The 26,634-nt window shown below is 43.1% G+C and overlaps 1 protein-coding gene across 1 annotated transcript in view; it reads right to left on the reverse strand.

Moving 5' to 3' along the window:
• The window catches only part of MAST4 (microtubule associated serine/threonine kinase family member 4), a 118,505-nt gene that overhangs the window by 44,579 nt on the left and 47,292 nt on the right, over positions 1-26,634 (reverse strand). The window contains exons 5-9 of the mRNA XM_054179009.1: positions 23,390-23,547; positions 20,366-20,441; positions 18,839-19,048; positions 12,988-13,089; positions 7,581-7,713 (exon numbers count right to left, since the gene is read on the reverse strand). Of these exons, the coding sequence (XP_054034984.1) occupies positions 7,581-7,713; positions 12,988-13,089; positions 18,839-19,048; positions 20,366-20,441; positions 23,390-23,547 (679 nt within the window). The remainder of the gene's footprint in view (positions 1-7,580; positions 7,714-12,987; positions 13,090-18,838; positions 19,049-20,365; positions 20,442-23,389; positions 23,548-26,634) is intronic.

Here is a 26,634-nt window from a genome sequence, read left to right on the forward strand (position 1 = left end):
CAGCCTAAGGTTAAGCAGCCTTCCCCTGGCATCAGGACCTGCTCCCTCAAAAAAAAGAGGAGGATAATTGTTATTGGTGATTCCCTTCTGAGGAGAACAGAGGGCCCCATATGTCGGCCAGACCCATCTCATAGGGAACTCTGTTGTCTCCCAGGAGCCCAAGCTAATGATGTTACCAGAAGGCTGCCTAGCCTGGTGCAGCCCTCTGACTACTATCCCTTACTAGTTATGCAGTTAGGGAATGATGATGTTGCAACCAGAACTCCCAGGGCTATCAAAAATGACTGGGAGACCTGGTTGAGGGGTCAGGTGCACAAATAATTTTTTCATTAATACCCTTAGTTGCAAGAGGGAATACCATAAGGAATAGGTCAGCAGCTATAGTTAACAAGTGGTTTAGAGACTGATGCAGTCAAAAGAATTTTGGGTTTTTTGTTCTTGGAGAACTTTCTACTGCACCAGATCAGCTGGCAACAGATGGAGTACATCTGTCTCTCCCCCAAAGGTAAAAAGATTCTGGGAAGGGAATTGGCAGGTCTCATTGACAGGGCTTTAAACTAGTTTTGAAGGGGGAAGGGGCTGAAACTAGTCCCCTCAGGCAAGAGTCTGGGGGCGATAAACTAGAGTCAGAGGTCAAACCAGCAGCCCAGCTACAGTGCATGTACACTAATGCACAAAGCATGGGTAACAAACAAGAGGAGCTGGAAGCCTTGTTACAGCAGGAAAGTTATGATGTAGTTGCCATCACAGAGATGTGGTGGGATGACTCACATGACTGGAACGCTGCAATTGACAGCTACAGGCCCTTCAGGAGAGACAGGCAAGCAAGAAGGGGTGGCGGGGTGGCCTTGTACATCAGGGAGGCACTGGATGCCATTGAGATGGAGATTAGTGATGATCAGGTTGAGTGCTCGTGGGTGAGAATGAGAGGGAAGACCAGCAGGGCAGACATCCTGGTTGGAGTTTGTTATATACCACCCAAACAGGAGGAAGAAGCTGATGAAGCATTCTATAGGCAGCTTAAGGCTGTCTCAAGATCTCCGGACCTTGTTCTCATGGGCGACTTCAACCTGCCTGACATCTGCTGGGATCTCAACACAGCAGAGAGGAGACAGTCCAGGAGGTTCTTAAGAGTGCATGGAGGACAGCTTCTTATCCCAGGTGCTGCGAGAGCCTACCAGGGGTAAAGCTATGCTTGACCTCCTCTTCACCAACAGGGAAGGGCTGGTGGGTGATGTGGTGGTCGGAGGCTGTTTAGGGGCCAGCGACCACGAGATAATTGAATTTTTGGTTTTCGGTCAAGCTAAGAGGGGCAGCAAGAAGAGCTCCACTCTGGACTTCTGGAGGGCAGACTTCAGGTTACTCAAGGAACTAATTCCGAGGGTTCCTTGGAATAAAGCCCTTAAAAATAAAGGGGTCCAGGAGGGCTGGGCCTGCTTCAAGGAAGAACTCTTGAAGGTGCAGGAGCAGGCTGTGCCAATGTGCCGGAATATGAGCCGCCAGGGCAGACGGCCAGCCTGGATGGGCAATGAACTTTTAGTAGAACTAAGGGAAAAAAAGAGGGTGTATCTCCTTTGGAAGAAAGGTGAGGCAACCCATGGGATGTTTAAGGATGTAGCCAAATCGTGTAGGAAGAAAATCAGGGAGGCAAAAGCACATTTGGAGCTTAAACTGGCCTCTGCTGTGAAGGACAACAAAAAGTCCTTCTATAAATACATGAATAGCAAGAGGAAGGGCAAGGACAACCTCCACTTCTTGGTTGACAGGGAGGGAAACATTGTATCAAAGGATGAGGAAAAGGCAGAGGTACTTAACACCTTCTTTGCCTCAATTTTTACTAGCAGGACAGAACATCTTCCAGACAGCTGGCCTGCAGAGCTGGCAGAAGGAGCCAGGGAGATGCATAGTTTCCTTATGTTCCATGAGCAGGTAGTTGTAACTCTCCTCAGCTGCTTGGATCCCCACAAGTCCATGGGAACAGATGGGATTCATCCTAGGGTGCTGAGAGAGCTGGCCAGATGAGCTGGCCAAGCCGCTCTCCATCATTTTTCATCAGTCCTGGCTACCTGGAGAGGTCCCAGAAGACTGGAAGCTGGCCAACACGGTGCCCATCCACAAGAAGGGCCAGCTGGATGAGCCAGGGAATTCCAGGCCTGTCAGCCTGACCTCAGTGCCAGGCAAGATTATGGAACAGGTCATCTTGAGTGCAATCACACAGCACTAACAGGATGGCCAAGGGATGAGGCCCAGCCAGCATGGGTTTAAGGAAGGGCAGGTCCTGCCTGACCAACATGAACTTCTACGATCAGATGACCCTCCTGGTGGATGTGGGGAGGCCTGTCAATGTAGTCTACCTGGACCTCAGCAAGGCCTTTGACACCATCCCCCACAGCACACTGTGATGGGTTAGGAACTGGCTGGAGGGCGGAGCCCAGAGAGTGGTGGTGAATGGTGCCACATCCAGCTGGCAGCCAGTCACTAGTGGTGTGCCCCAGGGATCAGTGCTGGGCCCCATGCTCTTTAACACCTGTATTGATGATCTGGATGAGGGCATTGAGTCCATCATCAGTAAATTTGCAGATGACACCAAGCTGGGGGCAACTGATCTGCTGGAGAGTAGAGAGGCTCTGCAGAGGGACCTCGACAGGCTTGGCAGAATCCAACAGCATGAGATTTAACACGTCCAAGTGCCGGGTACTGCACATTTGCCACAACAACCCCATGCAGTGCTGCAGGCTGGGGTCAGAGTGGCGGGAGAGCAGCCAGGTAGAGAGGGACCTGGGGGTGCTGGTTGATGGTAGGCTGAATATGAGCCTGCAGTGTGCCCAGGTGGCCAAGAGGGCCAATGGCATCCTGGCCTGCATCAGGAACAGTGTGGCCAGCAGGAGCAGGGAGGTCATTCTGCCCCTGTACACTGCACTGGTTAGGCCACACCTTGAGTACGTCCAGTTCTCGGCCCCTCAATTTAGGAAGGATGTTGACTTGCTGGAACGAGTCCAGAGAAGAGCAACAAAGTGGATGAGGGGTTTGGAACACAAGTCCTATGAGGAGAGACTGAGGGAGCTGGGGTTGCTTAGCCTGGAGAAGATGAGACTCAGGGGTGACCTTATTACTCTCTACAACTACCTGAAGGGAGGTTGTAGACAGGTGGATGTTGGTCTCTTCTCCCAGACAGCCAGTAGAAGAACAAGAGGACACAGTCCCAGGCTGCACCAGGGGACGTTTAGGTTGGATGTGAGGAAGAAGTTCTATACAGAGAGAGTGATTGCCCATTGGAATGGGCTGCCTGGGGAGGTGGTGGAGTCACTGTCATTGGAGGTTTTCAGGAGAAGACTTGATGGGGTGCTTGGTGCCATGGGCTAGTTGTTTAGGTGGTGTTGGATTGGTTGAGGGGTTGGACACGATGATCTTGAAGGTTTCTTCCAACCCAGTTTATTCTATTCTATTCTAAGAGGGGAGCGAATCCACTAGTAATCAGGCATAGGAAGTTTCATAGTTTTGCTAGGTGGTTTCTACCTTGGCTTGGGGTTAGTGAACTTGAAAAAGCAATGGTGAATTTTTCTGCTACAGTTGAAATTATGATGAATGCAAGCATAGATGTAGTAAAAGCTCAACAGCTTGAAGTCAATAGTCTCTCAAAAATATCTACTCAGAATAGGTTAGCTTTGGATTTCTTACATGTTAAGGAAGGGGGAGTATGTGTAGTCATAAATGTAAGCTGTTGTATTTATGGCAATCTGAATAAACAGGTGGAGACAGATTTACAGGTGATTGTGTACCACAGTCGAATATTACATCAGATTTCTTTGGCTGATACTTCTTGTGGGTTTAAAGAAATATGGGATAAATTAACTTTCCAGTTACAGAATATAAATTGGCTTAAACATTTGTTTGTAATATTAGTTGGAATAGTTGTAATACTGATCTGTATAATTCTTTGTAACCATTGTTTTAAAATATAAGACCTTTAAGTAAAATTACTCATGTCAGTAAGTTTCAAGTAGATGGTTATGATCTGAAAGTGATCAGAACAGAGGAACTTAATTATGATCTAATTAAGGAAGTTCTGAAAAATTTGGAAATTGTAACACAAATCAATGGTGGCAAAAAGAAAATGGGAGATTGAGATGAATATACTAGTGATTTATGTTAAAACTATAAAATGCAGAGTGCACTACGATTAAGGGTCAGAAGCTTGCAAGAGCCTGTTTTGAGGACAAAGGGAAAGCTGCATATTTTACAGACTTAAACAGAGACAATGTCTGGTTAACTGGAGACACCAAGGCTAAGGAGAAGCTCTATTAAGATAAACACCCCGTTCTATCCAGAACTAGGAATTTGTTTTCTTTAGGTGAGAAGCTTGGACAACTGAGTATGCATGAAAGTGGATACAGCTGTCTGTACTGCAGAAAAAGAGTGGACGCATGTTTCGCGAGTGAAAGGACCACTTCAGGAATGTGCCTGTGAACCTGACTGACTGCACAGAGAAAGCAAAACTTCAGCACGAATTCCACACTACTTATGCAGATGGTTTGAAGTACCTTCATGACTGCAGTTAGTGCTGTCAGATCAGATAAGCACTTGAATAAATGTAACACCTCCGTTTGAAGGCTCTGGAGCTCACGAGACAAACCCACCTTTTGAAGTATCTGACATTGTGGGTCATTGAATCTGCATTGCAAGAAAACATTGAGGAATGCCCCCATTTCATTCTGTGTATAAAACATCCTGGGACTTGATGTCATTGGGGATGGGTAACTTTTAAATGTTTTAGATTGTTGTAAGAAATGGTATTTGTTGTAATCAAGGAGTATTTTATCCTGACTGCTGGGAAGAGACTTGTGACTGTTTGAGGCTGTGCCTTTAAGAAAGGGACAGTGCTGGGACACTCTGGCTGAATGTTTTGTAAACATGGATTCTAAACGAATTTCATTGGTAGATTGGAATTTTCCTCAGTTCCTGTGTGTTCCTCTTCGCTCACCCTTTCCAGCCTGTCTGCTCCTGGGCACCTAGCCAGAATGATAACAGATAAGCACTAATCCTGCACTAGGCCTAACGAGTTTTCTTCCTTATTAACTCCCCTTTTCTCTCTCTAACCCTCTTTGGGGAAAAAGGGAGGTAGGGGGGTGAAGGGGGTACAGGGGGAAACCCCCCTCTTCCGGAGGGGGGGTTTGTTCCTGTATCTTTCTTTGCTGTATATTTCTGTATATATATTGTAAATACTGTATATATCGTGTGCACATACCCTGCATTTAAATACAGCATTCCCTTTGCTTTTTTGGCCGAGTTAGCTGTGGTTTTTTTTTTTTTTATTCCTTCTTAGTGGGGGAGGGAAAGCTGGGCCTTCTCTCTCAACCCACCACAAGACTCCAACTGAAATCTAAAATCTTAAAGGGATCTGTAGGGTTCCTGAAGAATGTAACTGCTGCCAAGAAGACATCATACCTGGCTGCTGGTTGCACCCCAGTAGGCTAAGGAGGCAGAGTTAACATATACTGATGGAGCCTAATCTTGAGCCTTACCCTATTTTTGTATAAGGAGTCCAATTATGTTCCCATGTGTGGATAAATTCTCTTCCAACATTAGTAATGGTAAACAGGTTGAATTAGTAATTAGGCCTACTAAAACTTAGAAAAGCAATGTTAAATTTTTTCTGCTGCACTATGATTTTCTGCTATATTAGAATGAATGTAAGCATAGATGTGATAAAAGCTTAAATACTCACTCAAAATGAGTTAGCTTTAGATTCCTTATATGCTGAGGGTGTGTGTGGTTATAAATGTAAGCTATTGTAGTTATGTAATTGGATATTTCCTGTGGGTTCAAAAATTTTAACTTCCTGATTATCAAATGTGAATTGGCTTGTTGGAATAATTGTAACACTGATTTCTGTAATTATTGTTGGTATTAATAAGTTGCAAGTAGATGGCTATGATTTGGAAGTGATTAGGACAGAGGAATCCAATTATGATCTAATTAAGAAAATCTGAAAAATCTGGAAGCAATAACACAAATCAATGGTACAAAAAAGAAAATGGGGGTCTGTTATAAATGCAATAGTGGTTTGTGATTTGTGTTACAAAATACAATATTGAGGGTGGAAGGATGGTTGGCTTGAGAACAGAGGGTAAATGTTCAGACTGTTTTGGTTTGAAAGAGAGCCTAAGATGATAAATAAATGCCACCTTTCTCAGGACCACAGAATGTTTACCTTACATATGTCCTAAACATCTGTGCCTGTGTGAGAAGCTGTGGTTCTTCAAAGGATACAGAAGAAAGACCTCCCCTGCTTCATCTGTGACCCCCGAAAGACCCTTACCACAAGGAAGACGCATGCTCAAGAAGCCCAGGAATTTGCTAGAACTCATTATCATATCCCTGCCTTCTATTAAGCATAAGCATGCATATGTAGATGATGTAGCTATATAAAGAAAAGATGGTAATTGCAAGGGGCTTTTTGGCAGAGACTGGAGGTGCTGAAGGGGAGTCTCTGCAGCCCGGCACCTCGCTTCTTTCCCTTGTTTCTCCTTTTTTTAATAAAGCAACTCTCACGAGAAACTTAGAAATGTTCTTGTGTGGCCCGGTCATAACAGAATCCAAGCAAAATCTGTCAGAGCTGCTTTAATCTATGTCTCAAATAAAAGTAAATTTGGTATAGAAAGCTCTTCTTTGAAGACAGAAAGTGGATTAATATAAGGTGTAACTTTCTTTTAATCTTTCTTTTAATTCTTGTGAATATCATGTGTAGCAATATCTCATCTAATTGAGTTAGGTCTAAGCTGAACACAATGGAGTTTTCTTTTAACACACAATACAGTGACTAGTCCTTTGATTTAAGGAAATGCAATCTTGCATCATGAGAACTGGTTAAGGGAAAAAAAAAGGGAGGGGTGGGGGGTGGTTTATTGTAGCTCTTGGCACTAGCTAGGCTCATTTTCTTTGACAGCCTTTCTGCCTATTTCTTCCAAATTGCAGGACTAGCCTTGAGTGTGATGAATCAATTTCAATTTGTCACCAGTGATAGAATCTGGTCTCAGGACACAACAGTTAGGAGGCTGAAGACATTATAATTTTCCCAACACTAGCCTTAAAATAAGAATCAAGCAAACAAATATTCTGCATTGCCAATACCTTCATGAGAACCCAAGTTCTCTGTAGAAAAGTCTTCAACATGGACACAGAAATTACCCAGAAAAGGAAATGTTTCAGTTTTAATATGAATGGGAGGGATTCTTCTCTCTAAGATGTGATAGTCTAGCGGCACTGACAAGCAAATAACAGCTCCATCCAGATCCATTTACCTACAGTTGGTTAACAGCTGCTATTGAATTATACCAGTAAATTTCACCTACAGTTGAAATAACATGCTGCATTGCCAGGCTGTGGACAACAATCATCATTGACGAAGTATTTCTGAATGCTATTCCCAGCAGAAAATACTGTGGGGGGGTCAGTGAATGCTTGTTCTACTCCCATCTTTGATTTGACCCTTTTCACATACATGCAGGTTATCAGAATAATTAAACATATTGAGAAGAAAGAATCTTGAAGCCCATATCTGGACCAGAAAACACACTTACCTTCCAGAGGATCTTTATTTAAGCCCAGCTGGCTAATAATATATCGTGGGATGTCTGTTTTAATGCCTTGCCCCTCTTTAGCATGGCCTTCAGCTGCTTCCAGAAGATAGTAGAACTCTTCAGGATCAAATTCCTAGAAGACAAATAGCCACCATCATTTTCTGTGTACAAACTAAAGAGATTGGATGAGGCAGTGCCATGGTTTAACTGATTAGATGGTGTTGGGTAATAGGTTAGACTCCATGATCTCAGAGGTCTTTTTCCAACCTGTAATTCTGTATTTGGTAACTGAAGTCTCAAAGCCCAACATAAAAACTTCCTTTGCTTCTTCTATTTCAAATATTTGACATTTCCACAATTCCCTTATTAAAAACAATACCTCTTTATTCCACTGCTAGAAGTGTATTTGTTATTAATTCTTATACAATGTAACATGCTGTAATGAATTCCATGCACTGACATTTCATACCATTATTTCAGAACACTACTTTATAACAACACCATGCTCCTGGCCCTCAGAGCTTCCCATAATGTTCAGAGAGAAATGATCTATAATCAGGAGTAATAACATTTCACATATAGAAGACTTTTCCCCTGCAGCCACTTGCATGTAAAACTCGGTTACTGAAATAAAGAAACTATGTAAAAATATTACTTCTGAATGAAATTTTGAAGTATTTTTAGTCAATATATATACATTGTAATTATCAAACCCAGAAATAATAATATAAATCATCAATTTTAGAATTAAGTAAAAATCTTAAGCTGCTGAAAATAACATTTGAACTTCATTGATCCAGTTGTTCGTAATCTGTAATGAAACATTCTCCTTTGGGAACCAATTACATTGCAAGTATAATTTATACCATGTGTAAAAGGCAAGCCTCCAAAAAAGGAACAAATAACAGAAACTCAGATTCCTGCATATCCTTCAAGTCCCCTGGAAATACATTAAGTTTACTTCTTTATGAGATGATAAAAATAGGAAGGCATTGACAGGAACAAGGAATTCTATGAGAATGTTTGCGATTTTTCTAAACAGACACCATATACCCATATGAATTCATAACAAACCCAGTCTCACATAGCTATTACGTTCTTCAAGATGTTTGTGCCAACCAGGGATCCTAAAAGCTGAAATGCTTAATCAAGTAAGCGCCACTTAGAGTCATGAAGTAAGGTTTTCTAAATTCATGTAAGCCAGTTCTGTCAAATTTTAGAAGCAAGGCAGAATGGTGAGCTAATTAGCAACCCTGCAGGCTGTTCCATGGTCTGCCATAACTTCATGGGGGTTTAATCTGCTTGCTCCTATCCTAGCTCCTCAGGCTGCCCAGGACCTTGGAACTCAACATCCTAACCAGGAAGAAGATAGCTTGACAAACTAGGTTATCAAGTTTCAGTTTGAAAGCATGCAAACTGCTGTGGCTACAGGAAAAGTTGAAGTGCAGCTGAAACAAAATGTCTTTGGAATTTACAGTCTTGTGGAAATAATGATATTTCATTATCTCTAGCCTACTCCTAAGGACTGGCCACAAACCCCTCTCATTTAGCTCAAAGTCTCAGGATGCTGCTGAACAGCTTAAAAATCTAAATGAAGTAACTAAACAAGACTTCAGCCAAACTTTCCTCACCTGAAACGCTTTCCACAACTGTATCTCATATGCATAACTCCTTGGCATTGAAGAACACAACCATGTGATGACATGTCAATAATTCCTGCTAGAGTAGCAAATACACAGCTTCTCCTCCACTTTCTAGTAAGTCAAAGTAATTTTGAAAGAGATACTTCTAATCATATGAATATGCTTGAGTGTTCATGTATCTCTCTAAATACCCATACACATACACACACACACAAATAATCCCCCACCTGGCTACAACCTCCCTTCAGGCAGTTGTAGAGACCAGTAAGGTCTCCCCTGAGCCTCCTCTTCTCCAGGCTAAGCAACCCCAGCTCCCTCAGCCTCTCCTCATGGGGCTTGGCTGCCCAGGGAGGTGGTGGAATAGCCATCACTGGGGGTGTTTAGGAGGAGACTTGATGGAGTGCTTGGTTGCATGGTTTAGTTGATTAGGTGGTGTTGGATGATGGGTTGGATGTGATGATCTTGAAGGGGTCTTCAACCTGGTCTATCATATTCTATTCTATTGTACCCTATTCTATTCTATTCTATCCCATTCTATCCTATCCTATTCTATAATTAGAAGCAACAAATTTATTTTCTGACCTTTACTTTGAACTCTGTACATGTAGACTGAACACGAGCCTGCAGTGTGCCCAGGCAGCCAATGGCATCCTAGCCTGTATTAGGAACAGTGTGGCCAGCAGGAGCAAGGAGGTCATTCCCTGCTGTACACTGATGATTAGGCCACACCTTGAGTCCTGTGTCCAGTTCTGGGACACTTAGTTTAGGAAAGATGTTGAGTTGCTGGAACATGTCCAGAGAAGGGCAACAAAGCTGGGGAGGGGTTTGGAGAACAAGCCCTGTGAGGAGAGGCTGAGGGAGCTGGGGTTGCTTAGTCTGGAGAAGAGGAGGCTCAGGGCAGACCTTCTTGCTGTCTACAACTATTTGAAGAGAGGTTGTAGACAGGTGGGGGTTGAGCTCTTCTCCCAGGCAACCAGAACAAGAGGACACAGTCCCAAGCTGTGCCAGGGGAGGTTTAGGCTGGATGTTAGGAAGAAGTTCTTCATAGAGAGAGCGATGTGCCATTGGAATGGGCTGCACCGGGAGCTGGTGGAGTCACCATCACTGAATGTGTTTAGGACGAGACTTGATGGGGTGCTTGGTGCCATGGTTTTGTTGATTAGATGGTGTTGAATGGTGGGTTGGATGTGATGATCTTGAAGGTCTCTTCTAACCTGGTTTATTCTATTCTAAAAGACAGTCATCTCCTGGCCTTGCAACACTCTTCTTCCACTTCCATCAGCAGGACCAGCAAAGGAAGGGTTATAGAATGTAAAATAGCTCTGCCTGAACCATAATGAAGCAGAGCAAGTAGCCTAGGACAAAACCCCAGGGGCAGAAACTGGAACTACATGAATGGAGATTTGGACAAGTTATCTATAAAATGAAACTTTTAGGGAGAATGAAGTAATGGACAAATGGGTCACCAGAAGAGAACTCCAATTAAAAAGCGAAAAGATAATGATGCCATTGGGGCTAAGTGAGCAAGAGCCAGCAAAGATGGAAGGAAAGAACAAAACATCACAAAGAAACCTTGGGTTGTCGTCACACATCATGCATTTAAGGGCATTTTCAGATGTGTGATGAGAGAGAATGCAGAGCAGAAGGAAAACAAGGCATTGTGAGAGAAACTGTGTGAGGAGGTTGAAAAAGATTATATGAATGTTGTCAACAGGGAGGATCCCTCTAGGCATGGAATGAGCACTTCAGAGTACACAAGTTTGGGTGCCATGGCAGACAGGACATTCTAAGACATCCTGTTCTCTAAAGTCTTTTTCTTTTAAAGTATCTCTTTCATGTTGATTCAGAGCAACAGATCTTATTTTAGATTACTTCTGAACTGCAAATCATGAACTAACTGCAAGTGGGAACACTTGAGACATGGTGTTTCCAAAACAAAACAGAGGCAGCTCTTACACATCTAAGTGCAGGGTTCTACACATTGGCCACAACAACCCCATGCAGTGCTACAGGCTGGGGTCAGAGTGGCTGGAGAGCAGCCAGGCAGAAAGGGACCTGGGGGTACTGGCCACTGGTAGGCTGAACATGAGCCAGCAGTGTGCTCAGGTGGCCAAGGCAGCCAATGGCAGCCAATGGCATCCTGGCCTGCATCAGGAATAGTGTGGCCAGCAGGAGCAGGGAGCTCATTCTGCCCCTGTACTCAGCACTGGTTAGGCCATACCTTGAGTCCTGTGTCCAGTTCTGGGCCCTTCAGTTTAGGAAAGATGTTGAGATGGTGGAATGTGTCCAGAGAAGGGCAACAAAGCTGGGGAGGGGTTTGGAGCACAAACCCTATGAGGAGAGGCTGAGGGAGCTGGGGTTGCTTAGCCTGGAGGAGGCCCAGGGGAGACCTTATTGCTCTCTACAACTACCTGAAAGGAGGTTGTAGACAGGTGGGAGCTGGTCTCTTCTCCCAGGCAACCAGCACCAGAACAAGAGGACACAGTCTCAAGCTGTGCCAGGGGAGGTTTAGGCTGGATGTTAGGAAGAAGTTCTTCACTGAGAGTGATTTGCCATTGGAATGTGCTGCCCAGGGAGGTGGTGGAGTCACCATCCCTGGAGGTGTTTAGGAAGAGACTGGATGGGGCGTTTGGTACTATGGTTTAGTTGATTAGATGGTGTTGGATAATAGGTTGGACTTGATGATCTCAAAGGTCTTTTCCAACCTGGTTAATTCTATTCTAAAATGCTCACAGCTGAATGAGCCAGGTTGTGGATAACTGTGCCACAGATGAAACGGCACAGCACAGAGTTAAAATCAGGTTGGAAAACCTTACTAGATCAGCGCCATGCAAATGGATTTATGACACTTTCAGGGACAACCTAAGTCTAGCAGCAGGCTAACAGCTCCCACATAAGCCTTGCCAGCCTCAAATAGCTGTATGCACCATCAGCATTGTGATCCTAGTACTGGCAAGCAGAGTGGCACAACAGTCAGCTCAGGCTGCCTGCCAGGCCTCTTGGGATTTCGTCTGGCTCTTATGTGGTATTTGGACACCTACACTGTCCTCCTGAGTACACAGTGTTCTGCTAAAGTTTATTAGTTCCACTGAACAACAGGAGTACATTTGCTCTGTGCACAGGAGCAACTTCCCACACCTGAGCCATCCCAGCTCACATAGATGAGCAGGATAAGCAGAAACGCACTCAAGGTCTCCAACAAGCTATTCCCAGTCCAGCAGTATCAGTGCTGTAGTCCTGCATAAATTAATTAACTCTTCTGCTCCTTCCGATACCCAATATAACTCCAACTATCTGTATATACAGATACCTTAATCCCTCTGCTCCTGTTCCTCCCAAACCAGACACTGCAGACCTGACTGAGAGCTGCTTATAGCTCTAGAGTGAAACAAAATTATGAAATTTGTAAGAAGAAAAACAGGAAAACCACCAAGCAATTGTGATTCCAGAACAGTCTTCCCCAGGAATAGCAAAGTCAAACAAAACAATGGAAAAAAACTCAACTAATTTCAAACAGCAGCCTCTTCAGTAGATGAAAAGAATTGTACAACATAGTATTTGCAACAGCAGGGAACAAAACACAGCTGTAGGAGGCCCCTGTCAGCTACATGTTCCTGAAAATAAAAGCAGAAAGGGTCTCACCAACAGTGAAGTTCTACGCCACTGTTTGATATCTTTTCAAATCCAATTGTAAATGACCTTGAATACTAAGACAGAAATCTTCCTATGCTAAGAAGTGAAAAATATGCTAAGCGTGACCTTACCAGGCACTCCAGTAAGCGAGCAGGACGAGCAATAACTATCAAAATTTTTCGGACAAGCTGCTTAACAAATGCCATTTCTTCACTATCAGATCGCTCTTGAGCCTGAAAGACAAAAATAGAGTGGTAATAGAAAAACCATATTTGATGCACTACTCGGGAAGGCGTCTGCAAGACCTTTGAGAGTTTGAAGTATGAAACAAACAGCATGTCAATTTCATGATGCCAGGAGAAATAACAAGAATTTGAGCAATGCTTCAGTTCAAATTTAAGTGATCCCAGTTGTACAATTCTAACCCTGTTAACAACAGAAATGCCTACAATAGACACAGCATCTACTTCCTTTTGAAAAAAACCAGAGTGATGCATAGCCCCTTGAAAAAGGCACCACGTTCCAATACAACATAAATCTCTCTACATACACAGCTGTGTCTCAATTAGTCAATTTCAGAATGAATTGAGACCTGATTGAAGAAATATTAATGAACATAAGGAATACCTATGCCAAACTGCTCCTGATTTCCTATGGCCACATATTAGACTAAAATGACATTGACATATATATACAAAAACTATGCAGAGGCGCTCCACATAAAGGTACATGTTGAAGGAAAGAATTATAGTTGAGTTCTACAGAGATTACAACAAAGGGAGGAAAATGCTATAAAACACATACAAAAAAAGATTTCTGGAAGGTTTGGCAACAGTTGCACAACAGTCTGAACTGCCTTTCAAATTTCTTTCAGCTATTCTTTCAGCTGAAACCAGTCCCCCCAGTCAGGAGAGTGAGGGTGGTAAACTGGAGTCAAGGGTAAAATCAGCAGCCCAGATGAAGTGCATGTACACTAATGCACACAGTATGGGTAACAAACAAGAGGAGCTGGAAGCCTTGTTACAGCAGGAAAGTTATGATGTAGTTGCCATGACAGAAACATGGTGGAATGACTCACATGACTGGAACACTGCAATTGATGGCTACAGGCTCTTCAGGAGAGACAAGCAAGGGAGAAAGGGTGGAGGGGTGGCCCTGTACATCTGGAAGGCTCTAGACAAAATGGAACTAGAGATCAAGGATGATCAAGTTGAGTGCCTGTGGGTAAGAATTAGAGGGACAGCAAACAAGGCTGATATCCTGGTTGGAGTCTGTTACAGACCACCCAACCAGGATGAAGCTGTTGATGAAGCATTCTATAGGCAGCTAAAGGCTGTCTCAAGACCGCCTGACCTTGTTCTTATGGGCGACTTCACCCTGACAGATATCTGCTGGGAACTTGACACAGAGGAGGCAGTCTAGAAGATTCTTAGAGTGTATGGAGGATAGCTTCTTATCCCAGCTGCTGTGTGAGACTACCAGGGATAAGACTTTGCTTGACCTTTTTACAAACAGAGAAGGGCTGGTGGGAGATGTGGTGGTTGGAGGCTGTCTGGGGTCCAGTGACCATGAGATAATTGAGTGTTCAATATGCAGTCAAGCTAAGAGCGGCAGCAACAAAACCTCCACTCTAGAAATCCAGAGGGCAGACTTCAGATTACTTAGGGAACTAACTCAGAAGGTTCCTTGGGAAACAGCACTTAAAATCCAAGGGGTCCTGGCGGGCTGGACCTACTTCAAGAAAAGTAATCTTGAAGGCTCAGGAACAGGCTGTGCCAATGTGCCAGAAGATGAGCCGCCGGGGCAGACGGCCAGCCTGGATGGGCAATGAACTTCTGAATTAATTAAGGGAAAAAAAGAGGGTGTAGCATATATGGAAGAAAGGTGAGGAAACCCATGGAATGTTTAAGGATGTTGCTAGGTCATGTAGGAAAAAGTTTAGGAGAGGCAAAAGCCCATTTAGAGCTTAAGACTGGCCTCGGCTGTGAAGCACAACAAAAAGTCCTTTTACAAATATATTAATGGCAAGAGGAGGGGCAAGGACAACCTCCACTCCTTAGTGGACATAGAGGGGAATATTGTAACTGAAGATGAGGAAAAGGCAGAGGTACTTAAGACCTTCTTTGCCTCACATTTTAATAGCAGGATAGGCTGTCTTCCAGACAAGTGGCCTCCTGAGCTGGCAGATGGAGTCAGGGTGCAGTATAGTTCCCCTGGGACCCAGGAGGAAGAAGTTAGAGACCTCCCTAGCCACTTGGATCCCCACAAGTCCATGAGGCCCGACTTGATCCACCCTAGGGTCTTGAGAGAGCTGGCAGATGAGCTGGCCAAGCAACTCTCCATCATTTTTCAACAGTCCTGGCTCACTGGAGAGGTCCCAGAGGACTGGAAGCTGGCCAGTATGATCCCCATCCACAAGAAGGACCGGAAGGAGAAGCCAGGGAATTCCATGTCAGCCTGACCTCAGTGCCAGGCAAGATTATGGAACAGGTCATCTTGAGTGCAATCACACAGCACTTACAGGATGGCCAAGGGATGAGGTCCAGCCAGCATGGATTTAGGAAGGGCAGATCATGCCTGACCAACCTGATCTCCTTCTATGATCAGGTGGCCTGCCTGGTGAATGTGTGGAAGGCTGTGGATGTAGTCTGCCTGGACTTCAGCAAGGCCTTTGACACCATCCCCCACAGCAAACTCCTGGCCAAGCTGTTAGCTCGTGGCTTGGACAGCAGCACTGTAAATGGGTTAGGAACTGGCTGGAGGGCTGACCCAGAGAGTGGTGGTGAATGGTGCCACATCCAGCTGGCAACCAGTCACTAAGTGGTGTCTCCCAATGATCATTGCTGGGCCCCATCCTGTACAATATCTTTATTGATGATCTGGATGAGGGGATTGAGTCCGTCATCAGTAAATTTGCAGATGGCACCGAGCTGGGGGCAGGAGTTGATCTGTTAGAGGGTAGGAGAGCTCTGCAGAGGGACCTTGACAGGCTGGACAGATGGGCAGAGTCGAGCGGCATGAGATTCAACACACCCATATGCTGGGCTCTGCACATTGGTCACAGCAACCCCATGCAGTGCTGCAGGCTGGGGTCAGAGTGGCTGGAGAGCAGCCAGGCAGAGAGGGACCTGGGGGTACTGGCCACTGGTAGGCTGAACATGAGCCTGCAGTGTGCCCAGGTGGCCAAGAAGGCCAATGGCATCCTGGCCTGCATCAGGAATAGTGTGGCCAGCAGGAGCAGCTAAGCCATTGTGCCCCTGTACTCAGCACCGGTTAGGCCACACCCTAAGTCCTGTCTGTGTCCAGTTCTGGGACCCTTAGTTTAGGAAAGATGTTGAGTTGCTGGAGTGTGTCCAGAGAAGGGCAACAAAGCTGGGGAGGGGTTTGGAGCACAAGCCCTATGAAGAGAGACTGAGGGAGCTGGGGTTGCTTAGCCTGGAGAAGGCTCAGGGGAGACCTTCCTGCTGTCTACAATTAACTGAAGGGAGGTTGTAGACAGGTGGGGATTGGTCTCTTCTCCCAGGCAACCAGCACCAGAACAAGAGGACACAGTCTCAGGCTGTGCCAGGGGAGGTTTAGGCTGGATGTTAGGAGTAAGTTCTTCACAGAGATTGATTTGCCATTGGAATGTGCTGCCCAGGGAGGTGGCAGAGTCACCATCACTGCAAGTGTTTAAGAAGAGACTGGATGAGGCAAGTGGTGCCATGGTTTAGTTGATTAGATGATGTTGGGTGATAGGTTGGACTCAATGATCTTGAAGTTCTTTTCTGACCAGGTTAATTCTATTCTATTCTGCTCTAATGCGAAACTATACAATTTAAGGATGTTAATGACTGCAAAGAAACCATGTATTTCTTCCCCTGGTTAATATTTATCAATAGCACTTCACTCAAGTATCAAAGCATTTGTTTGTTCTGAAGAGTAGAAACTGAACCTGTGGAACTGTCATCCCACCTTGCTTGTTGAAAACCACAAATACTTAAGAAAATGACATGTTATATTAATCTGGACAAATAAGTACCTTACATATATTGCACATCACATGTGTTTCTTAAGCTAAAAAAAAAATAACATGAAAATATTATGCTACACATTGCTCTTAATAAGCACTATAATTTAAAAACCAAAGTATCTGAGAAGAATTAATCTGTGAAGTTTAATGAAGGAAAAAAGACACAGGCACAAATACCATTTAGTGCTCTGCAATATGTTTTGGGAGAGGCAATTAGAGACATTTGTGTTTGGTACTATATTAACCAAGCCCAAGGAAAACTCTTTTTAAAATACCCAGAACACACTTATCCATTTTAACCACTATCGACATGTAACAGTTCTGTACTGTTTTGTCAACTCTCAGATTTGTACATGAAAAAAAGACCTTACATGCAAGAGAGACTAAGCAGGAAAACATTCATGTCCACTTAACCTTAGAATTATTAAAATGCTGGTTGAAATGAGCTGCTCAAAAACTTAAGGATGTGTCCCTAGTTATGCAAAATAACCAGAAAGTGCCAAGTAGCAGTTGGAGTTGCAGCTTTTTAGTAAATGCCACATCTGGGAATTGACCAGAAACGAATTGCAAGAATTCAAAGCACAACTCTTAACTGCCCATAACCAAGTTGTGCAAAGAGAAGTTATTTTTACTGTCATATTATGCTAGCAGCAGGTATTATGGAATTGACTGAAAAGTCAATCACGAATATTTTAAAGTAGTATGTTTTTGCAGAACAGGAAAATTTTACATACTGCAATCACTGAACATGGCAAAATGAGCGTTTTGGTGTTTGTTTGGGTGTTTTTAATTAACGCACTGCTTTAGGTGCAGAATGAAGAATCACTTGGTAGCGTGGGGTTTTTAGAGGGTTTAGGAAGAAACGAACGAATAAATATGTACTCTGCACTACTCTATAGCCATCCTAAGGGATATATTGTTCATGCTGACTAAAACCGTTAACAGTACTTCAGTGAATCCTAGCTTAGACATGTTTCCCTGTATTTTGACATTATCACTAGCATAATGTAATTCATAGTAAAGTATCTCCAGTAAACTGGCCAGCTCTGCCTGCACTTTGGCATCAGAACAACACAAGTATTTCACAAGGTCACTAGTTTAAACTTCCTTTTGACTATTAAGCAGGCTCTATAAATCACTGATGTCTTAAGTTTTGCATTGCTTTAAAGAAAAAAAATCCACAGTTGCAGAAGACCTGTTTACTGAATGGAAGATAAAAAAAAAGCAACAGAGGATAAAACAACCACCTATCAAGCAAAACCTGTGCCTACCTTCAAAAGAAAGCAGAAAAAAGACATAAATTAAGGGAGTCATGGTATCTTAATATCCCAGCTGGAAAATTCCAAGTCAGTATCACATCTGCTGGTCTATCACATTAAATTTGGTTCAAAACCACTATCAAATTCCACATAAAAAAAAAATTTAGTACTTTGCATGCTATACTCAGTTTTTACAATGACACATTTGTAAACTGCAGTGATTTATGTCACAGCACATTTATTTTGTGAAGTCTCAAGTTCTTAATCCATTTACCTGATTATTCTCTGGAAATTTCAACATTTATTATCAGAAAGTATGCAGTTTTTAAACAGTTTAATTATTACATGAATAATATTAGTATTTAAATAATTCAGTAACTTCTACCTAATAGAAAGATGAAGGTTGCTGTCTGCTTTCTCAACATAGGCAATTACCAGGGTTGATTAGGAGGAGAGTGTATACGTTTCCTCATAATGGCCTCCTCATTTAGAGCTTATGCACACACTTTTGTAAGTTATTTATAACTTGCACTGCATGACAAAAAGTTGCTGTTTGTGTGTAGGATGCCTTAATACTCTTAGTAGTGGTCCAGTCTTAGTAAACACAAAACTGCTATGAATACCACTTTGACAATTATTTGAGTGAACAGTCATGATTATTTCAAAGCAAGTCTTAGAAAAACATATTGAAGTCATTTTTCAAGCCCATACCTCTTGTAGCAATTTGTCTAACTTCTGCTGTAATTCCACAAAGTATCGTGATGTGATGAGGCCTTGGTGGGATTTATCCAAACAATCTCGAGCCAGTTCTGTGATCTGATGATGGGTAAAACTGAGCACTCCATCTGCCAGGGGAAGTACATTCTCTGGAGAATGATTTGTTATAATGTCCTGCAGCTTCTCTTCCATCTGAGCTGTGGCCTATAGACAGATACACTATATGTTAAATCAGCTCAATATGAAACTCAAAACCTCAAAGCTTATTTCGGATTCCACGGCATTTCTGTATTACCTATTACCTATGTATTACCTACAATCTATCTGCATGAAAAGACAAGCAAAAAAGGAAGCAAACGGAAAGGCACAGTGATGGATGACATTTCTCCACAAGCAACAGCTTCACTGTTCTACTATGCAGACCACAGAACAGTTTGGGTTAGAAGTAAATTTAAAAGATACCTAGCTACAGACATTCTGCCATAGGCGGGAACAACTTTCACTAGATCAGGCTGCTCCAAGCCCCATCCAAACTCACCTTGAACACTTTCAGGGAGGAGACATCCTCAACTGGCTTAGGCAACCTGTTCCAGTGGCTCATCAGCCTCAGAGTAAAGATTGTCTTCCTAATATCTAATCTAAATTCTACCCTCTTTCAGTTTGAAACCATTACTCTTCATCCTCTCACTAAATTCCCTGAGAAAAAGTATCTCTTCTTCTTTCCTATATGCCCCCTTTAAGTACCGGAAGGTTGCTCTAAGGTCTCCCTGGAACCATTTTCTCTTTTCAACACTGAACACTGCCAATTTTCCCAGTCTCTCCTCACATTTCAGATTGTTTGAAGAAGTACCTAAAAAAAAGTTCTCTCATATTTCCTCACAGAAATACGAAGAAGATTTGTCATGATTTGCTGACTTACTGAGCAGCAATGTTAGCTTTACCTTACTTTTTTTCAAGACGTCATCAAAATCCTAGAATCAACCAAGAGTGTTTCAAGCCACACACCTGTACCAAAGAACTCCTTTGTGTCTCAGACCTCTGGACAAGTCAGCAACTTGTCTTCATTCTGTATCTCATAGTCAAATCACCACAACTGTGAGCTGAACTTCACAGTTAGAGTAAGTATATTATGGGTGCTTTGGAAAGTGATTAAACACTATTAAAGGCAAAAATGTGCAGATGCTGCACTGGACAGCAAGATAAACTACTTAAAATTTATTTCCTCATTCAGTATACATTTGTGCCAAGTATACACCACCTATTGAAATCCAACATACTGTTAGTTCCAATCAGCAGAGTGTATTTACCAGCATGATTCAGTACAAAACTAGTTCAGCATCTTTATCAAATGCATATCCAGTTCACAGCAGGGACTTTATTTATTGGGATTTTATCTTTGTAATAAGAGCTGGATCATTACTTCCCATAGCAAACCCAGAGCAAACTTCCTTAAAACTTATGTAGCCTACCGATTTAGAGACTGATACATACATATACAGATACTTAAATATAATTCATTACCTTTGGGAACCTTTCTTTGTAGACATGGTTCATCATAATTATTTCATTGTCACAGCAGGCAGAAGAACGTCCAGGGCTGGAAGCAAAGTAAATTATCCCTTTAAACTTGTCTCAGCATGAATTTTCATTCATACAAGCCGCTGTTATATTTTATAGTTCATGTGCAGTAAATAGTCCACACAGGCTTCAATGTACATTAGCTCATCAGTGATACATTTGGCTTCCTTCTGCTATTTCAGACCAGATCCTAAAGATTATTTTATGTGCTTGACATATAACTGCTAACTATGTTATTTTCTTAGTTGCTAACTACACTTCAGGATACAGGCAGTTTAACAACACTTCTGAACATCACTGTTTTCTCAGAAGGGTAACAGAGATAAATACTTCGCTATTAATTACAGCTCTTCTTGTCCCTTTTCGGGCTACATACAATAAAACCAGCAAGACCTGACAAACAACACTGCTAGCAGCAATTGAAAAAAAAACCACAAAAACAGAGGTAATAATTACTTCTTTCTTTCTTCTTTTTTTCCCCTTCTTTTAAGCAGGTAAGTAAAATAAATGACCTTTAATTCCACTCTGACCAGCAGATAACAGCAGCAACTTCCAACAAATAATGCCATACATATTGATGAGTTTCATAAATGCTGGCACACTATGCTTCCAAGAGAACCAGAAGACTTGCAGAAGAACAACCCATAAAGGTACCCATGTGTCCCGAATGGACAAAAAAGCCTCAAAATTGCTCTGAACCAGACAAGGAGGCAGAAGCTAGAAGATCTGGTTCTTTAGGCTTGCCTGAACATGTTTCAGAGCCAGAATGAGCCAGGTGGGCGTGCTTTTGGCCACATTTGGAAAGAAGGCTTTCTATAGGTAGCACTGCCAGGGTTTTATCCCTAGATCTGTGTTGCTACTGGCCATTATTGCCTTGGGAAATCTGTAAGTACCAGCCCAAAGAGCCAGAGCATTGTCTTGCAATTGTTCACGCTCTGGAAAGAACCATAAGCTTCGCTTGGAAGCCGAACTGTGTTTCAGTTTACCCAGACAAGACAGCAAAGACCCCTCGCTATTTTCAGCGTTGTAAAGCCCAGGGAACAGGCATGCGTCTTGCCAGGCCGAGAGGCGAAACCTCAGAGGAGCTGAGTCCCCGGGACAGTTTCGTTTGACTGGAGCAAGGAGCGAGTGCTGCTACAAAAGGATTACAGTTGAGACACCTCCTCTCTACAGAACTTTCAGCTACAAACCCTTTGGGAACAAATCCTGCCTCAGCAATAAGCTGCAGACACCAACAGAAAGTGAAACAGTACTCCTGAAGCTTCCACATGGTCGACACCATTTTGGTTTGTCTAGATCTTAATGTGTGCCACGAGGTATCAGGATCAGTGAGTAATTACAGTATCTGATTTTTGTAAGCATCTATTGAAGGTCTGTTGCCTTAGGGAATTCTGGAGTTCTCCCCTTCGAGTTGTGGGCAATCGTCGGCTTCATTGCCAAGGTTCCTTTTCTTTAGTTTAAAGTGCTGTTTGTTGTTTCTGGATTTTTGTACATATTGTTTAAATTGTTACTTGTTCCTGCTGGTGAGGGATCTGTTCCACGACTGAACACCTCAAATCTGTAAATAGGTTTTAATTAATGTTTTTTGGTGGGATTTTTGTGATTAATAAAATTATTAATATTTTTATTAATTGCTCTGCTTATTGAACATTAATATATCCTTTTTATAGACCACAACACCATGGCCTTGGCTAACCTATACAACTTATTTTACTATCATGAACCACACAGTCTTTTGTAAATTACTTTGAAAAATCTCCATCTTACTTTCCTGCATTAATAACACTGGCCTATGCTTTCTGGTATAAAAGACCCCACAAAGGGGACGCTGTCCTCTAGAAGTGATTTTATCATGTGTACATGGGTGTTCCTTGCATAAGCAGAGGAACTGGCTTTTGGCTTCCTGAAAAGGCAAAAATGAACATTGAAATTTATCCCAAGACAGAGCAATGGTGAGTCCTTTCACTGATACGGAAAATCTTTCATGGATATCCACGTGGGCAAATTCACCGAGGATAGGATAGGTATGCGATTTCATCGTACCTCTTCAGCAGCATGATCTTCTTACTAAAAATTCTTGGCTTTTTTTTTTTTTTTTTTCCCCAGTACACATTCTGTGTTCAAATGGAAATTTTAATTGTTAAAATGGAAAAAAATTAAAAATGTTGCAATAAATACAAAGTAGGTTTCAATCTGCAGCCTTCTAATACATTTCATATGGGTAGCAACTACAGTTGCTACAACTGTCTATGCATTTTGAAAGAAAAAACCAGACTTAAAACATACTGCAGTAAAAAGCTCAATCCTTAAGGCTTGTATACCTATGAATGTATTTTTAAGCTTTTGAAATGATCAATATGACAACTAGAAATACAGTACTAGTTTTTCTTCCCCTTCTAGCTCTTAGAAACTTATCCATACATTCATTTGCATTTTCAAAACTTAAGCTGAGTTAAAACACATCTCATGCAAAAGGCCACTGCAAATGAAATGTAGAAGCCTAGTCTTTGGGAAGCAAGTAACTGAAGTTCACCTTGGTTGAAGAAAACGAGTGTCCCGCCCACCCACCCATACATTCTTTACCACGTTTCTTTCCAGACAGTTGTAGAATCTAGATAAACATGAAATTAATTTTGCAAATAAAGCTTTAGTTCTGTGAACAGTCTGAAATCTGAAAGAGAACCCGTGCTACAGTCAGAGCAATCATGACTAGCACATCAAGACAGTTCATGTGGGCTGGTTGCCTTCATTAAGGCCCAGCCTACAACATAACCACTGAAGGAAGACATGATCAAAACCAGAAGCAAGAGTTGAAAAGAACTATTTGTGATTCACCCTTGGATGCCCCATCTTTTCCTATACTTTGGCAACTTCAAAAACAGGCAACAATTCCAATGTACAAAACAACAATGCTTCGGAATATGTGAATTTAGGCCCCAACCCCTATTTCCAGACAGACAAACTCACCTGAGGCTTCGGGAGCGAGGGCGCATTGACGTGGTTCTGCATCTGTTATCACTGGCAATACTCTCAGTTGTACAGAAATGTTTAGACAAAAAATGTAATTCATCGGGTGTTGGTTGGTATGGTAACTGGTGTAGTTTCTCTTGGGATGAGCAGGATGACTACAAAACCAGAAGAGAACAGAACACAAGCTTCTATTAGAGTGAAAAAAATATATTTTCAAGATTGTATTCAGTGCTCACAAATAAAGCCATTTAACTTAAAAATAGTAGTTACTGTTTCCTGCACCTATCAATTTAAAGAATAGTAAATTAGTCTCAACTTAATGAGCTAAGTATAAAGAAAAAGACCTTCCTTCAATCTAAGAAGAAAGTGCTACTGAATTTCAGTATTTCGAACTGCCTCTAAGGTAAAGATGACATCTAATATCAGTAATACACACCAATACCTGACTACAGTTAAAATGGGGTCTGCTAAAAACTGAGTAGGAATAGTATGATAACCACAGAATACAACTTATTGCCACAACACTATCTGTAAATCTACATAAAAAAATATGGATTAATGTACTGTATTTAAGACATTATTGATGCATATGTGATTCTCTTACAAAACCCTGTACATTCCAAATTAAGTGAAAGAAATTAATACATTTATTAAGACAGGTTCTATGTCTGACAAGTGAAAGTGACTACACTCAAACCATCCACTTCACACAAAATTGGAAGATATAGGGATGTAATTGAGGTTCTATCAAAATACCTAGCCTTGCAAAATGCATCTATAAAGCTGCACTACATATAGCAGTACGTCATGTTTTACTATCTTCTATAAAGTGCAGCTAGCTATCTATGCCACGCTAAATGTTTGGAGGCAGAATCTGAAACTACTTCCCTCGGAATGGATTTCATGTTCTAGTGAAGAACATGTACACAGTTCATGAGGTGGGAGCTCTGGTAACCAAGGATGCAGAGAGGGCAGTTACTGAATGCCTCCTTTGCTTTAGTCTTTACTAATAGGACCAGCCTTCAGGAATCCCAGTCTTTGGCAGTAAGAAAGCAAGCCTGGAGAATGGAAGACTCTCCCTTGGTTGATAAGGGCTGGGTTAGAGATCATTCAGATAATCTAAACACCCACAAATCCATGGGCCTTGATGGGGTACACCCACAACTGCTGAGAGAGCTGGTTGACGCTGTTGCTCTACCGCTCTCCATCATTGTTGAAAGATTGTGGAAAATGGGAGATGTGCCTGAGGACTGGAGGAAAGCCAGTGTCACTCCAGTCTTCAAACAGGGCAAGGAAGACCCAGAAAGCTCCATGTCAGTTAGCCACAACTCCATCCCTGGGAGGTGATGGAGCAGCTAATTCTGGAGGTATCTTTAAGCACATGGAAGAAAAGAAGGTTATCAGGAGCCAGCGTGGATTTACCAAGGGGAAATCATGTTTGACTAGCCTGATTGCCTTCAATGATGTTGTAACTGAATGGGGAGAAGCATGGAGAGCAGCAGATGTTGTCTGCCTTGACTTTTGATACTGTCTTGCATAACATTCTCATAGGTAAGCTTAGGAAATGGGGGTTAGAGGAGTGGACAGTGAGGTGAATTGAGAAGTGGCTGAATAAGAGAGTAAGAGAAGGCTGTGACTAACACCTCAGACTCTAGTTGGAGATCTGTAGCTACCAGTGTTTCCCAGGGGTTAGCACAAAGTCCAGCCTTTTTCAACTTCCATCAGATTGGACAGATTGGAGAGCTGGACAAAGGGGAACCTAATGTTCAACAAGGCTAAGTGAAGAGTCTTGTACCAGTACAGGTTAGGAATTTACCTGCTGGACAGTAGCTTTACGGAGAAGAACCGTGGAGTCCTGGTGGACAGTAAATTATGACACAGTGATGTACCTCTGTGGCCAAGGCAGCCAACGGTATCCTGGGGTGCATTAAAAAGAATGCGGCCAGCAGGCCAAGGGAGGTTCACTCTTTACACTGTCCCAGTGAGACCACACTTGGAGTCCTGTGTCCAGTTCTGGGCTTCCCAGTGCAAGAGGGCCACGGAAATACTAGAAAGAGTCCAATGGAGGGCTGCAAGGTTCATTAAGAGGCTAGAGCATCTTTCCCACAAGGAAAGGCTGAGAGACCTGAGGATGTTTAGCCTGGGAGAAGACTGAGAGGGGATCTTACTAGTGTTTACAAATAACTGAAGGTAGGTGTCAAGAAGGGGCCAGTCTCTTTTCAGTGGTGCGCTGCTGACAGGAAAAGGGGCAACAGACAAAACTGCAACACAGGAAGCTCTATCTCAACTTGAGGAAAAGCTTCTTTACTTTGAGGGTAATGGAGCACTGAGGCTGCCCAGAGAGGCTGTGGAGTCTCCACCACAGAGTCTCAAAACACACAGGAATGCATTCCTGCCCTCCATGATCCTTGAGCTTTCAGGGGATGAATGGTACTGTCTCTATCGGGGAAGGTAGTCCTCTTCGACTGAGCGCACAGCTTTGGGAGGGACGCACATGGAGCATTGAGGGAGGAAGGGGACACTCGCCTAGCCAGCCAGATCAGCCGAATCCACCCTGGTGATCAATGGGGTGACAGATGTTGCAGCCAGATCGCCCTCACATCACCTGGACCGGAGCCTAGGAGGAGGACTAACTGAGCTCTTTTTCGATCTACGGGGCAGCGGGACCGCCAGCGGCACCTTGGCACTTGGTGAGATTCGGCGCTGCAGTTTCCCCACGTGGCTGCTGCTCGGCATCGCTGGGGCTCGCTACGTTACTGGCCGCGGCGCTTTTAAAGCCGCCGGTCACTCACGGAAGGCTCCATCTCAGCCTGGTTCTCGCTCAGACACGCGCGCCGATGCACTTTTTCTAAACCTTTGTCCAGCAGGTCCCGCGGGCAGGGCTGGCCATGGTGGTAACTCACTGCAGTAACTCCTTTAAAAAATCAGTCTCGACTCAGACTGAGGGAGAATATATGCAGGTAGGTAGGTGTCATAAGCAAGAGGTAGGTGCCCAGGCATCTGGCTGCAGAGTGCTGGAGCCTGGCACTTGAGATCCATGCTGGCTGGGCCTGATCCCTTGGCAATCCTGTAAGCGCTGTGTGAGTGCACTCAAGATGACCTGTTCCATAATCTTGCCTCATTCTTCATCTCCTTACACTATACAAATAAACTTCTAAGAATATAATCTACTTGCAAAAATATGCAACTGCCATTTTTACAGGCAAGCTCTCCAAAAGACACACAATCATTTCAGCTGCATC

Source organism: Dryobates pubescens, chromosome Z (genome assembly GCF_014839835.1).
Source record: "Dryobates pubescens isolate bDryPub1 chromosome Z, bDryPub1.pri, whole genome shotgun sequence".
NCBI classification, from domain to species: domain Eukaryota; kingdom Metazoa; phylum Chordata; class Aves; order Piciformes; family Picidae; genus Dryobates; species Dryobates pubescens.